General features: G+C 35.1%; 1 protein-coding gene across 1 annotated transcript in view; it reads left to right on the plus strand.

Annotated features, from left to right (window-relative positions):
* Positions 1-12825, plus strand: part of ABI3BP (ABI family, member 3 (NESH) binding protein) — a 151244-nt gene that overhangs the window by 40766 nt on the left and 97653 nt on the right. Inside the window, exons 6-9 of the mRNA XM_010567665.1 lie at positions 2344-2395; positions 3489-3551; positions 4639-4734; positions 7509-7586. Of these exons, the coding sequence (XP_010565967.1) occupies positions 2344-2395; positions 3489-3551; positions 4639-4734; positions 7509-7586 (289 nt within the window). The remainder of the gene's footprint in view (positions 1-2343; positions 2396-3488; positions 3552-4638; positions 4735-7508; positions 7587-12825) is intronic.

Below are 12825 nucleotides of genomic sequence, written 5' to 3' on the forward strand. Positions count from 1 at the left end.
AAGGAGTCTCTTACATGTATGCCAGTCATTTGTGGCTTTTTAGAGTATTGGAATATAAGAGAGGCAGAAAGAACAAATGTCACTGAAAAGTAATGTTGCCATATGCCGTTTGACAGAATGTCTGAGAACTGCAGTCCTTTATATAATATGCCATAGGTATATGGTCAGAAGTTAAGATGCCTGACTTATGGTATAACTTAAATCTCTAATTTTCCTGTGAAACTAAGTAGTACCTTATTTGCCATCTTCCTTCATTCATGGAGATGCCGCAGTCATTTTAATAACTAATGTTCCTAATACCTATGTGCTTTATATTCTCTGTCTGGAAAATATAGTGATCAGTGCCATTGCTACAGATCATGTGCTGATGTTTCTGAAATAGTTTGTCCAAGTAGTGAATTCTACTAGACATAAAAATATCTACAGTAGTCACTTTTGGGAGACTGAGAAGAGATGATTGACAATATGGTGGTAGATTTCAAGTGCAGCACTTGTAGATTTGTGCAGGTGAGCAGTGTAATTACAGCAGCTGTGGAACAGAGATTTCATGTCAATTATTTGTTCTTGAGTGAGAAACTAAATTCTGAATGTATTTTAATGTATTTAGCATTTTCATATTGCTGTCATTACAGTAATCTGTTGTTATTCAACAAGCTTGCTCTTGTCAATCTAAGAAGCTTTTGCTAGTAAAAGGACTGATAATTATGATTAGAAGTTCTGCATTAGAGTTACACAAGTGCTCACTACCACTTGAGAGCTGTTTATTTGATTGTAGGGCTCCTGATGAGAAACACAATAAAATGAACACCTTTTTCTGATAAATGCATCTCATCCTACTTGTTAGTCACATGAATAGCAGGGTTACTTCAAGAGCTGATCATCTGCAACGCAATTTTTTCACTAGAGGGCAAAATAGAAATGTAAACCGTGTTAATAATAAAGGAAAAATAGTAAGCAATAAAAAAGGAAGATTATTTTGTATGCTTCATTAATGACAATGATTGAAACCTCCCTTAATTTCAAACCATGTTCATGCCAATGCAAAACTGTTACTAGGTAGCAGAAAGTAGTGGCTTTCATAGAATAAGCAGCCTCCATCCATTTCCCTGAGGAAAGGTCCATCTTACTTGTTGAGATTTGCCGTCTTCCAGCTTCTTAGACTTTGCTATGTCTTTGATGTGTACCCAACTATTGCTTTTAAAGGTGTGGGGTTTTTTTTAATATTTAGAATAGAGCAAAAATAGTTATTCTTAGGTAAATAATTAAACCTTTGTCATCAAATGCTGAATTTTCATGCAAGTGTTCTTTCACATGAAGTAGACCAGATGTCATGAAGTGCAAAATGAACATTAACTGATTTTGATTTTAGCAGTGTAGATTTAACACAGAGAGGTAATTGAAGTTTTTCATTTCTTGTAACTCAGGTATAACTGAAAAAAAAAATCCACATTTAATGTAGTTAGCATTTTTATATTGCTGGCATTGCAATCTACCTCCTCTCATCACCTGAGTGTATTATTAAGCTTTCAGAAGTTGGTCTTAGTACCCATGTGTGGTAATGAATACTGATTTATAATCTTTGGAATCAGGTGTTTTCTTCCTTTTAATAAATATGGGGTCCATTGATGTGTTCCTTATTTTTGTGGTATCAAAATGCTGGAAAAGATTCACACTTAGGCAAAAAGTAATCTGAGTCAAAGATAAGTGAACACCAGAAAAGTCCAAGTATTTAGCATAAAAGTGTGAGAACAACATAGGTGGCTGGCCAATTATACTTTGGAAACAATTTCACCAAATTAAATGACTCTGGGTTAATCTACTTTAAGCAGACTATACACCCAAGAGTGCTGATAGTTTACAAATGTACACGTGTTTCTGGAATAGTTTGTGTTCTAAATATACTATTCCTAAGAATATAATTATATCCTGTGACCAAATTTGTAATTGCATATGTTTTACATGTTTTGTTGTAGTTAAATTTCAGCTGTTCTTAGCTTTCTGGACTACTCCCCAGTGAGTGCTGAGGATATTGTTAAAAGAAAAAAGGATTGGGGATTCCTAAGCTGTCCAGTACTGTGTTTTTATGAAGCAAAACATCTCAAGCTGAAAAAAGGAAATCAAAATGCGGTATTACTATACTAGCCCGTGGGAATTGAAGCAATAGTGTAACATTCAGTGGCTAGGGCCAGAGCCATATCCAGTGTTAACTTGGGGCAGGCACGGTATTGGATTAGAGCCCTCTATTTTTGTTATTAAGAAAGTTCAGTTACTATTATGGCAGTTATCCCAAGGCTTTTTTCTTTTTTCTTTTTTTTTTTTTTTTTCCCCCTCCTCTTCTCTCAGCTTACACTGCGTGATAATAAGAAGTTGGTCCCTGTCACAATAATCAAACAAGGTAAATTTGTATATTTTTTAAAATTATTCTTACGCTCTGCAAGAGTAACTTAAAATTAAAATGAAAAAAATATTCTGATTCAGATGTGAATGTCATGAAAGTTTCCTTTTAGAATAGGTGGAACCTTATAAACTATCATATCCTTTAATTACAAATACTGTCAAGCTGTTACCTATTTGTGTTAATAAAATGAGCTATTACATTGCATTATAAACAATTACTTAGTTGAGTCATTGCATGGATACCAATGAGTTCTGATTTCTGCTAGTATCCATTCTTTTTCAACTAGATTGTCCAGGTATGTTGAAGTCCCAGCTGTGCATGACTTGATAGTCAGGCATGAAGGGCAGCAGTATGAATAAGATTCATGCTGCCAAACTTTTTTGTGGGTATCTTCAGCTAAGTCATTGACTTAGACTCCCTTCTTCTCCTTTCCCTGGTCAGTGGAGAGAGATACCTACACTACGCTTAAACATACTGCCCTTTAGAAATGCCTGTTTTTCTCTAGTAGTGAGAGGTAGTATAGTAGTGTAACCTTCAAAAATTAACTACTTAAAGATAGTGGATAGGAAATGAGCTGCAGATGAAAACTTGCTAACAGAAACTGTATTGGGAATAACCTTAAATAACAAAATCAAGCAAATTGTCTTTGGAGGTAGTTCACAGTTCAGGGACAGGAAAACACTGGAGCATGGTGTGAAAGCAAAATACAGTAATTACCATTAAAATATGACTGTACTGGCATTTACTTCACCTGGATCTTTTTTTGAAGACTTGTGAATGGCAGGGTAATGAAATAGCCTGGAGCTCGCCCTATATTAGCATAAGCATAGAATGTCATTTTTCACTAAGGATATAAAACTGATATGCTAGGGGAAAGAGATTCACAGTTAAGAGATGATACAGAGGAAACACAGTTTGCAGTCTCTTAAACTGAATGTAAATACAGAAAAGATTAGGATGGTGTCCTCATCTCCAATTATTAAGTTAAGGGAAGGTTTTCAGAATGCTGAGGCTTGTCTCGGGTGTGGTTTTGTTTCTTGTTTTGAGTTTTTAAAAATTATTTTCTAATATCCCTGTGTTGTCTCCACAGTTATTCAAAATCGGACACAGTCAAAAACTTTGGATAGTTCTTCTCTGCCAGGAGCAATATTAGGTGACTACAAGATATTTTTATTATTTTTTTTTCATCTTTGACTGAAAGTTAGAGCCGTGTAAATGCTTTTAATTTGCTTGATCTTGATAGTTCTTTCTTTGCATATCAAAGAGTATTTTGCAGCTGTTTCAAACAGTGTTTGTTAAATTTTATGGTGGTACAGATGATTCAAGGATGATGTAGCCTAAGGGAAATAGAGTCATTTTATGGTCATAGTATTTTAAAGAAGATAATGTCACTGTTTAAGCCAAGAAGTTCTTTCATACTTCAAGTAAAGTTGTGTGTCAAAGATCTTCCTGAGATAAGGAGTTGTTCGTTTTGTGTTTTTTAAGGTAGTATAATAACATACCATCTACAGATACAAACCTGTACTGATATTAGGCTATAGTGATAGATACTATAACCTTCCTTGTAGTTACAGCTTGACGATAGATCTTGGAGCATAACTGTTTCTGTCAAGCCATTCAGTTTCATGCTTTCAGTTCTTATTTGACCTATAAGAATATACAATATTGGCTTAGAACATAAAAGTAGGGAAAAGTCTATCATATAGTGCTTAGTGTAGTGAAGTACTGGTCTGCCTGAAATAGACAGGAGAGGCTCACTGCATCATGCACCTTGTGACTAATTTATTCCTGGATTCAGGCAGGTATTTAGTCCTTTATATATATGGAAATACTTTATGTAACTATGTAACTTTGGCTTAAGTTTGCTTTGTGTGAGTTTTAATGTATTGATGTGAATCAAACAGATACTCACTATCCACATTTGGTGTTGAGTCTTCTTGGCCCACCAGACAGAATGTCCCAGCATCTGTGATACTGCAGTAGTCCAGGGTTGTATGCTCCAGTATGGAATTGAATTGTTTTCAATCCTGATTAATAGTGAAATGGTGGTAATACAGTGAGTGGTGTAAAGGGGAAATAGCACCGAATGGGATTAATAGTTACTGAATAGAACTAACTCATTTCCCAGATACTCAGACTAAACTCCCAATGGTTCAGTAGTAGTTGCTCACATGTCTCAGAGGGCAGACTGTGTATTTTTCATCTCTTGTGGAATTAATGGCACACATCTTTCTGTGTAGTGCACCTTATTGTTCCAGGTCTCAATGAAACTCAGCAGAAACTTCCTCCTGTCCTGACAATAGACGACATACCTCAAGCATCCAGGAAAAAACTGGGTAAGCAGAAATGAACTAAGCTTGTATTGTTCGTGAGCAGTATCAGAAGAGTAGCAATGTAAGGTCATGTATGCAAGCAGAAAAGCCCTTTTTTTTTCCCTCTTTTATCTTCTTTTTTTCTATTTGTCTGATTAATGATTAGCTTGGGCTTATAAGGATTCATAGAAATTCACTTATTTAAAAACATCTGAATAGGTTTTTAAGGTACGTTGCAGCCATTTAAAAGAATATGCAGTAGCTTTGATTCCTAGAGGAAAGGAAGGAAACTAGTCACGTTTATGGACTTTCAGGATTTTGTTTTGTTTTACAATGTAACTCATTTTTTTCATAGGTTATGTCTTTCAACATATGTCTTTAAAAATGAAAGTTTGTGTGTCCATTTGAGAGACCAGATTTTCAGTGAATTTTAATTATGTGAGTTCTGGCTTGAGTATATGTGAGAAATTGTTTCATGAAGAGATTATTATCTGTAATTAAATCCATGAAAAAATGGTAGCCAGAAATTAGAACATTTCAGTGCAGGTTTCATGTGTATCTTGTGAAAATGCCTGAAACCTGCAGGAAAAAGATTAATTGAGGGTTTTGTTTGAGATGTGTAAACCAGCATATCATCTCTAAATAACATCATTGTGGGAGGTGCAGCTATCTTTAAAAACCTCAATAATGTCCCCAGTGCATTTCACAGATCCCTTGAGTAGAGTTCTGGACCTGATGACTTTTGACTTGGCTAGTCTCAATACTTAATTTGAATTCTGAACATCTGGGTCAAATTTTTTTCCTTTCTTATTCCTGCTTTGTTGAATTTACTTTGTTGCTCCATTGCCGGCCACGGCACATTCTCAGACTGGCTTGCTTTGCAGGGAGAAAATAGCAGTGCTTGTTCCTGTTAAGATATTGTGCATGTGTAAGGGTAGAGCTACACAGTAGAATAATATTTTAATGTGTTTGAGTAAGAATATGTTTGGACTGAGGCTGAATTCCTTAAAAATTAGTATCTGGAAGTATTTACCAGCATTTGACAGACAAATGTTAGCATTATCTGTGGCTACTGAAAACTTAAGCTAAGCAGAAAACCTTAATTGCAGTATTTACATTACAGACCATGACTGGTTTTCAATCATGATGATAAAATTAATCACATTGTTAACTTCATTACTAATATTTTCTTTGAATAGCAAGCATGGAAAACAAGGCGTTTATCATTACTAGTTTGGTTTTAACATGTATATGATGTGCAGGTAACAAAGGTACCATTAAAACTCAGTAAACCATGTATTGACAAATCTGTTTTTCATACCCCTTACTTTTAGTAAACCATATTTTAAGATCTCCAATATTAGTTTTGGACTAAAGTATCTAGAACTTTTCTATTTGTTTTCATTTCCTACCAATAGAATTGTATCTTTCTCTAGGAAAGCGATGTTGTGGTTTCAGATAGGTCATAAGGTTCAGTAGTGTGTGCAGTAAAAATGGCAGAATGTGACTATGACCAAAAGATGGGGAAAAAGACAAAGGTAGCTTCAGTTGTCCCAGAGATGTCCAGCTTCCTCAGCTGGCTGAGCGTAGAACTTGGACTTCTAAATTTAAATGAAAATAATTAAAATAAAAAATAAATTAAATAAAAAACAGACAGCCGGTGTGATGCCACTTTGGAGCCACTCTTTATGGTAGATTACACAAACAACTTTGTGAAAATAACCGGGGCAAGCAAGGGATGTTTTGTCCTGTTCTGTGTACTATGTAGGAACATGAAGTAATGGGTGTACACACAAGGGACTACTAAATTTCAGAGGAGTGTGAAACAGGGAAGAGTCATTGCTTGGAAAGCAAAAATATTCTGAGAAACAATTTAAATGTATAAAATAATTGACAAAAAGACATATTGTTGAAATCTATACAGATAGCCTTCACTGATGCCTGAGAATGACGTATGTCTACAATAAAATGCAATAAGGCTTATGCTGTGTGTGCAGTTATGACTAATATGATTTGCTGGCATACTGCAACTATTCTAATTCTGTCTTATTTAGAAAGGTCAAAATATTCCATCACAGAATATCATATTTATTGAATTCTCAAAGTATTTTTTTTCTGTTTCTTAGTTAGTAACTTACTAGTTTGTTTTTTTTTAAAAGAGTAGTAGTCCAGAAAAAAAACCACAAGATATAGTGCCTTAGTCCTCAGTGGAAGAAAAACAACAGGTGTATTATTCAAGTCAAAATTAATTAATTTTTCCCTATATCCACTGCTGGAATATCTTTATATCTGTTGGAGTAGAAGGCTATTGTCATACCACTGTAATTGTTAGAAGTAATGTAAAGGAAAGTAAGGACACGACTAGTGTGACAATTCCATTTTAAATGAAAAGTGATTAGACTATTCTTGTATAACGCTTAGAACTATATTACCTCCTTGAATTTTGAAAAGCATTTTTGCTGTTAATGCTCAAATGCTAGACAAATAAAAAACGCTGAAAACTATTTTGCACTGTGAACAAAATGATTCTTAAGGCATTAAATTGCTTGCTGTAAATTTATTTTTAAGGAATCTTTTAATGAACAAAACAATAACAAAAATGCATGTGTTTAACATAGCTAGATAGATACTTGTACTGATTGTGCAGCGAAAGTTCATTGATTCCTAAAGGTATTCAGCTTTCCACATTTATCCATGTTGGTTTACTTTGGCAAAATGAAGTGGAACAGAAATAAATCTGTGGTAGAACGCAGCAGATACAGCTTTGCAGTTACTCTCTAATGTCTTTGTCCCTTTAGCTAAGAATGAAACTCGAGTATGGCCCGCTGAATCCAAAACACCAGAAGTTCAAGAAATCTCCCCACAGTCGCTCCCAGGTAATGAAAATTCTATTTTTAGAAGCTCTGTGGAATACCTTTGCCAAATAGATAAGCTAAAATTAAATACATCTTTGAGTTGCTTAATCTTCAGTTAAAGGCAGTAGTTGGAAAACCGGGATAATGTAGCTGAATTAGTAGCCATGAATGGTAGATGTGGATAAAAATCTGAATCTAATTTTGGAGGAGAGCTTTGATGTTAGGTTTATAAGAACACTTAGAACCATATTTTTGTGGGGTGCTGGATACCTTGAAATTGTGAAAAATGGCAAAACGAGTTTTCTTGTGATGCACCTTAAACTTATGACTTTCAGGAAATATATGAAGGAAAGTAGAGATAAAGGCATGATTGCCCAAAATGCATGCACAAGATTAAGATGAAACAGTCACAGTAGCAAGCTGTATTTCAGATATGTAGAGGATGACAGCATGATGTTCCATTTAAGTTCAGTTTTGAACACATTAATTTTGACCACACTCTCTGTGGACTTACTGGTCCTGTTAAAGTAAATGGGAGCTGTTCACATACATGGGAAAGGAATATAGAATTTGATCCTAGACTCATATTCAAGGTTGTATGTCTGTGAAATGTATGTTAACTTGTATATTTGGAAGACTGAAGTTTTTTATCATCTACTTGTGGCTGAAAAAATATGACTTATTTAAAAGGGCTACTCAGCTGCTGATTTCTTAAACTGTTCAAAAACATGAAGTGAAATTTTAACTCACAAGATTTACTGCCTCCATTTGCTTAGGAAACAAGTTAGTGTAACATAGGCAGACTACTTTATCAAGTTGTATGACAAGTATAGCCCTGTATTTTAACATTTGCAATCTGAGGGCAAAAAGATTGGAGAGAACTAAATTGTTCAGTGTCAAATTATGAAGAGTGACTTTCCACCCACTTTATCAACCCACATTTTGGGATTGTTTAAGTAGGCATACACCTACATTTTCTGTAGTCTGGCTTTTATCCTATAACTGAGACTGAAGTCTTGATTCTGCTGTCATTAGAGACAATAGTTGACTTCTGCCAGCTTCTTTGCTGAAAGGGAGAAAGGAGGTTGAATGGTGGCAAGACTTTAAAATGAAAAAATAATTTGAGGAAACAATACAGTGAAGGTTTGCTTTGGTTTAGTTTAGTCATATTATGTGATCTTGTTGGCATTACTCTATTCCATCTATGAAGTATTTCCTGGCTGGCTGAAATGGTGTAGCATGTTATTCCTTTGACATCACATGATTCACACAGATATTGCTATTAAATATGACTGTATTTATTTTATTCATTAAGTATATCAAAGATACCATACTTTACATCATCAGGCCAACTCAGTCTTTAATTCAAACCAACCAACCAACCCCTCCCATAGAGTATGTAGAGAACAAAAGAGATGTAGGATCAAGTATTGTAGCAAAATCACGTAATGATTGACAATTATATTTTAGATTAAACAATCCATCAATTTTTTTCTCTGAAAATGTTTGCAGAATTTTATTTGCCACTCAATAGATAAGTGTATTTGCCAAATTCTATTTTTAACCATCGGTTCCTTTCTGCAAAACCTTCATATGGATAGCTCTTTTCTGTTCATCCTAAGCATTAAGAGGAAAACAAAGATGCTCCTCCACAGGAATTTATTATCAACAGGGGCTCTGAACTTTACAAGTTTAGCATATGTGTAATAAACAGCTTGGTTCTAATTGGAAATTTGTGTATACTTGTTAAAAAACTGTAAAGATTTTTTTTTTAATTTCTTTTTTGTTTTACAGTTTGAGGTCTCTTGTGGACTTAAATTCTGCAGTTATTTTACTAAATGATTTACCTTGTCTAAGTAACTGCAGAACAAGCAATCTACAAATATATTTTATAGAACTTTGCCATTTTGTGAAAATGAGAACTGAATGCATAAATGTATGTAATTGGCTCTCCCGCAAAATCCCTAGTCCTCAGGATTGCATTCATCTAATCAAAATACATCATTCCTTGTCCTGGAATTTACCGGCTAATGAGGTAAACAGTGTGAAATCTGGCACCAGAATTGATATATCACCTGGGGAGGAGAGAATCAGTTCATTCCATTTCCTTTCCTTTGTGTTCTGTAATTATGTTTATGTGCTTGGCATGCAGTAATTCTGACCATAAACATCGTCATATCTAGACATAGCACAGAATTACATGTTTATGAAGTTGGATAGTGTGTTACTGAAATATTTAGAATAATTTTCATTTTCCACTTCATGCTTCCTCTGTGGTTTTGCTTCCATGTCTCTTTTTCTGTGGTGACCATTCCATTCAGTCATTCTTTGTTGATCACAGCACCAGTGTCTCATGTAAAAGTATGAGTATGTCACACTATTTACATTAAAGAATGTATTCATTATGGTTTCAGTTAAAGAGAAAAAAAGAGAGTTGCAGGAAACAGGGAAATGAATGTCAATCCTGTAAAAGAAAAAATAAGTTCTTTGAGTGTAATTTCTGTCTAGCCATTGCATATGCAAAAAAAACTTGAATATTTACACATTTGAGCCAGACTTTCACAAGTAACTTAAGCAAAAGATCTGAGTACCAGCCTTTTGCAAGGGTTGCATTTGAGAGACAGGGTAATATATAGGCACAATTAATTGAGTTTAGCAATAGGATCTACTTCGTTATATTTCATTCAGACCTCCCTATTTGAAAATCATACTGGATTCTTTGACTAAGGCATAGTAATTATTTGCTGTTAAAGGTTTAAGGACTGGTGCCAGAAGTGGCAACAGAACGCTAATTTAAAAGGAGCTGTGTACTGCAGCAGCCATTGTGTCATCAATCATGCAAGAAGGGAAGAAAGGAGCTTGAAGTATGTCAGCAAGCAGACCATCTGAGGGGCTCCATGAGCTGGGCCACTCTTGTATTCCACTGGGTCTTTGTCAAAGGGTGTGTTTTGTGATGTGGCGTGCCTTTTTTTGGTGTATTTGTCAGCCAGGCATCCAATCATTTTTTTAATTTCAGGCCTTCCCTCCCTTGGCATGCACTTCCATGGAAAGACTGGTTAGTAAGGTCATTCAGGCTTTGTTTTTGCCAGGCTTGTTACAATACTTTCCACTTAGGACTAATTTATTCTTAACACAACAGCACAAGGTCATAATGCTTTTTTTCCCCCAATCTTTAAAATGCTGTCTAATGTACCTCAAACTACCACTACAGTTTTTCTCACAGTTGAATCAAGCGTGAGCCTTTTTATTTTTAACTTCACAGGGAAAGTGGAGCTAACCAAGTTAGGAATATCAGCACATTTGTCTAGGACATGGAAGAACTAGTTTAAAGAAAAAAGAGCAAGTTATTTCTTCATGTAAGGGATTGTACCAGAAATTTATCAAAGCAGATTTGTGAAATAGAGAATTGGCTTGAAAGAAAAGTACCACCTGTGAATCCAAACTAGGGTTAATGTTTAGTAGGAATAACTCCTTTGTTGCCGCATTTCCCAAGTTCTGTTCCTCCTGTCTTCCTTCTGGCCCCTGAAGGCTTTCCTTGTGCTTGTGTGGGATATGAGAAGGAGTGAGATTATGGCTTCCATCAGAATGTCTTAATTCCAGTTGTGGGGGAAGAGGAACATTAATGAGAGGGTCAAGAGAAGTTAGAGGAAAAATAGTTTAAGAAATGTTGCCTGAATGCATTCTTGCTGTATTCCATGCCGTCATAGTAACTTACCTTGCTTGGTCGTTTTAACCATTTACTTTGCAGCTACCATTGAACCACCACATTAATCCTAGTTTACCTGGTGCCCTGGAGAAGTCAGAGGTGTTTCTTTTTCTCTAATTTAGCTTTCAAAGCCTAAACTTTCTGCTTCCTGTATCTTTTTTTACAAAAATGCCTGCTGTTGTTTCACGTCATCCCTACAACGTTCTGTGCAAAACAGTGTAGAGCTTGGTTTCTTTTGTCCAAATTCTAGGCATGCTTTTTCTTGTTCAGCTTGCTTAGCTAACTTAGCTGACAAGCGACTGACGAAGACAAATGGCTTCGTGTGAGTGTAAACCATCTGACCACTAAAAAACCCCAAAGCATAATGAGTTCTAAATTTCTGTATTTGCTTTTGGTGTTTTTTTGTTTGGTGGTTTTTTTTTTCATGATTACATTTCACCAATGAGAAATGTTAGCTTTTGAAGTACTTCTGAGGTATGGGTTTGTTAGTTGTTGTTTCTGTGTCTCTGTGGGTGAATTTTCTCCCACAATCCTCATAGAGATAAATTGCTTTAACTTCTCTGTAGAAGGAAATCCTTCTTCCACTAATGACAGTAACAGCACTGTAACTGACTTAGTAGAAGCTGAACTGGGTCCTAATTAAGGCAGCGTCTATGGAGACTCCAACTTTTGTGGCACTGAAAAGCACCATACTCTGAAACAGAAAATAGTATAATAGTTGTAAGTGAAGTAGCATCTATGTAACTATTTAGAATCTGGAAAACAGCCTGTTCTCTTCTGGCAATTAAATAAGAAGCTTATAAAGCTACATGATCAGTTCTTTCTTGAAGCATGCGTAGTAGATTGTGGAAAAAGCATGGAGAGCATGCTGGAAAAACAAAAGTTACTCTTGTCTATTGTATCTCAGAAAGAAAGTGTTATTTTATTAAACTGAATGAATACGAAAACTTAATGCTGTATTGATGCTGATCACCAATATTAACGATCTCCTCTCAATACCAACTGTGTAAATACTGTGCAGTTTGCTCTGTGGAAGGAATTCATGCTCTTATCACATTCAAGGCTGAGACCTTACCATCCTGTGTTCCATATCAATAAGCTTTGTCATTTTATAATCTGCGATTACCAGTTTTGTGTACTGTATGATTGATTAAACACTATGGGACATCCAGCAAGATGGAGAGGAAAGAAGTGATCTTGACTTACATACCATCGGAATTAAATGTTATGTGAAACAGATGGAAGACTACAATTATGAACTAGTTTATTAAAATAAAGTCAGCAATTCAGTTTAGGTACATTTAATGGCTGTTTAATAAACTGCCTGTGCCTTATTTTGAAGATGCAGAATTAGAAGAATGAATAAAAGTCAGAAGCCTATTATTACTAGAAAAATGAAAGAGCTGAAGTATTATAGGTGAATCTTTATTCTTTTCTGGATAATTTTTATATTAGAAGGATTAAAAAAAAATCCAGAATAGCAGGGAAAATATTTGTAAATACACTTTGTGATGTAATGGATCTTGTTTATAATGTATATCATAACGAATTTGG

This window comes from Haliaeetus leucocephalus, unplaced genomic scaffold (assembly GCF_000737465.1).
Source record: "Haliaeetus leucocephalus isolate CR32 unplaced genomic scaffold, Haliaeetus_leucocephalus-4.0 Scaffold228, whole genome shotgun sequence".
NCBI lineage: Eukaryota > Metazoa > Chordata > Aves > Accipitriformes > Accipitridae > Haliaeetus > Haliaeetus leucocephalus.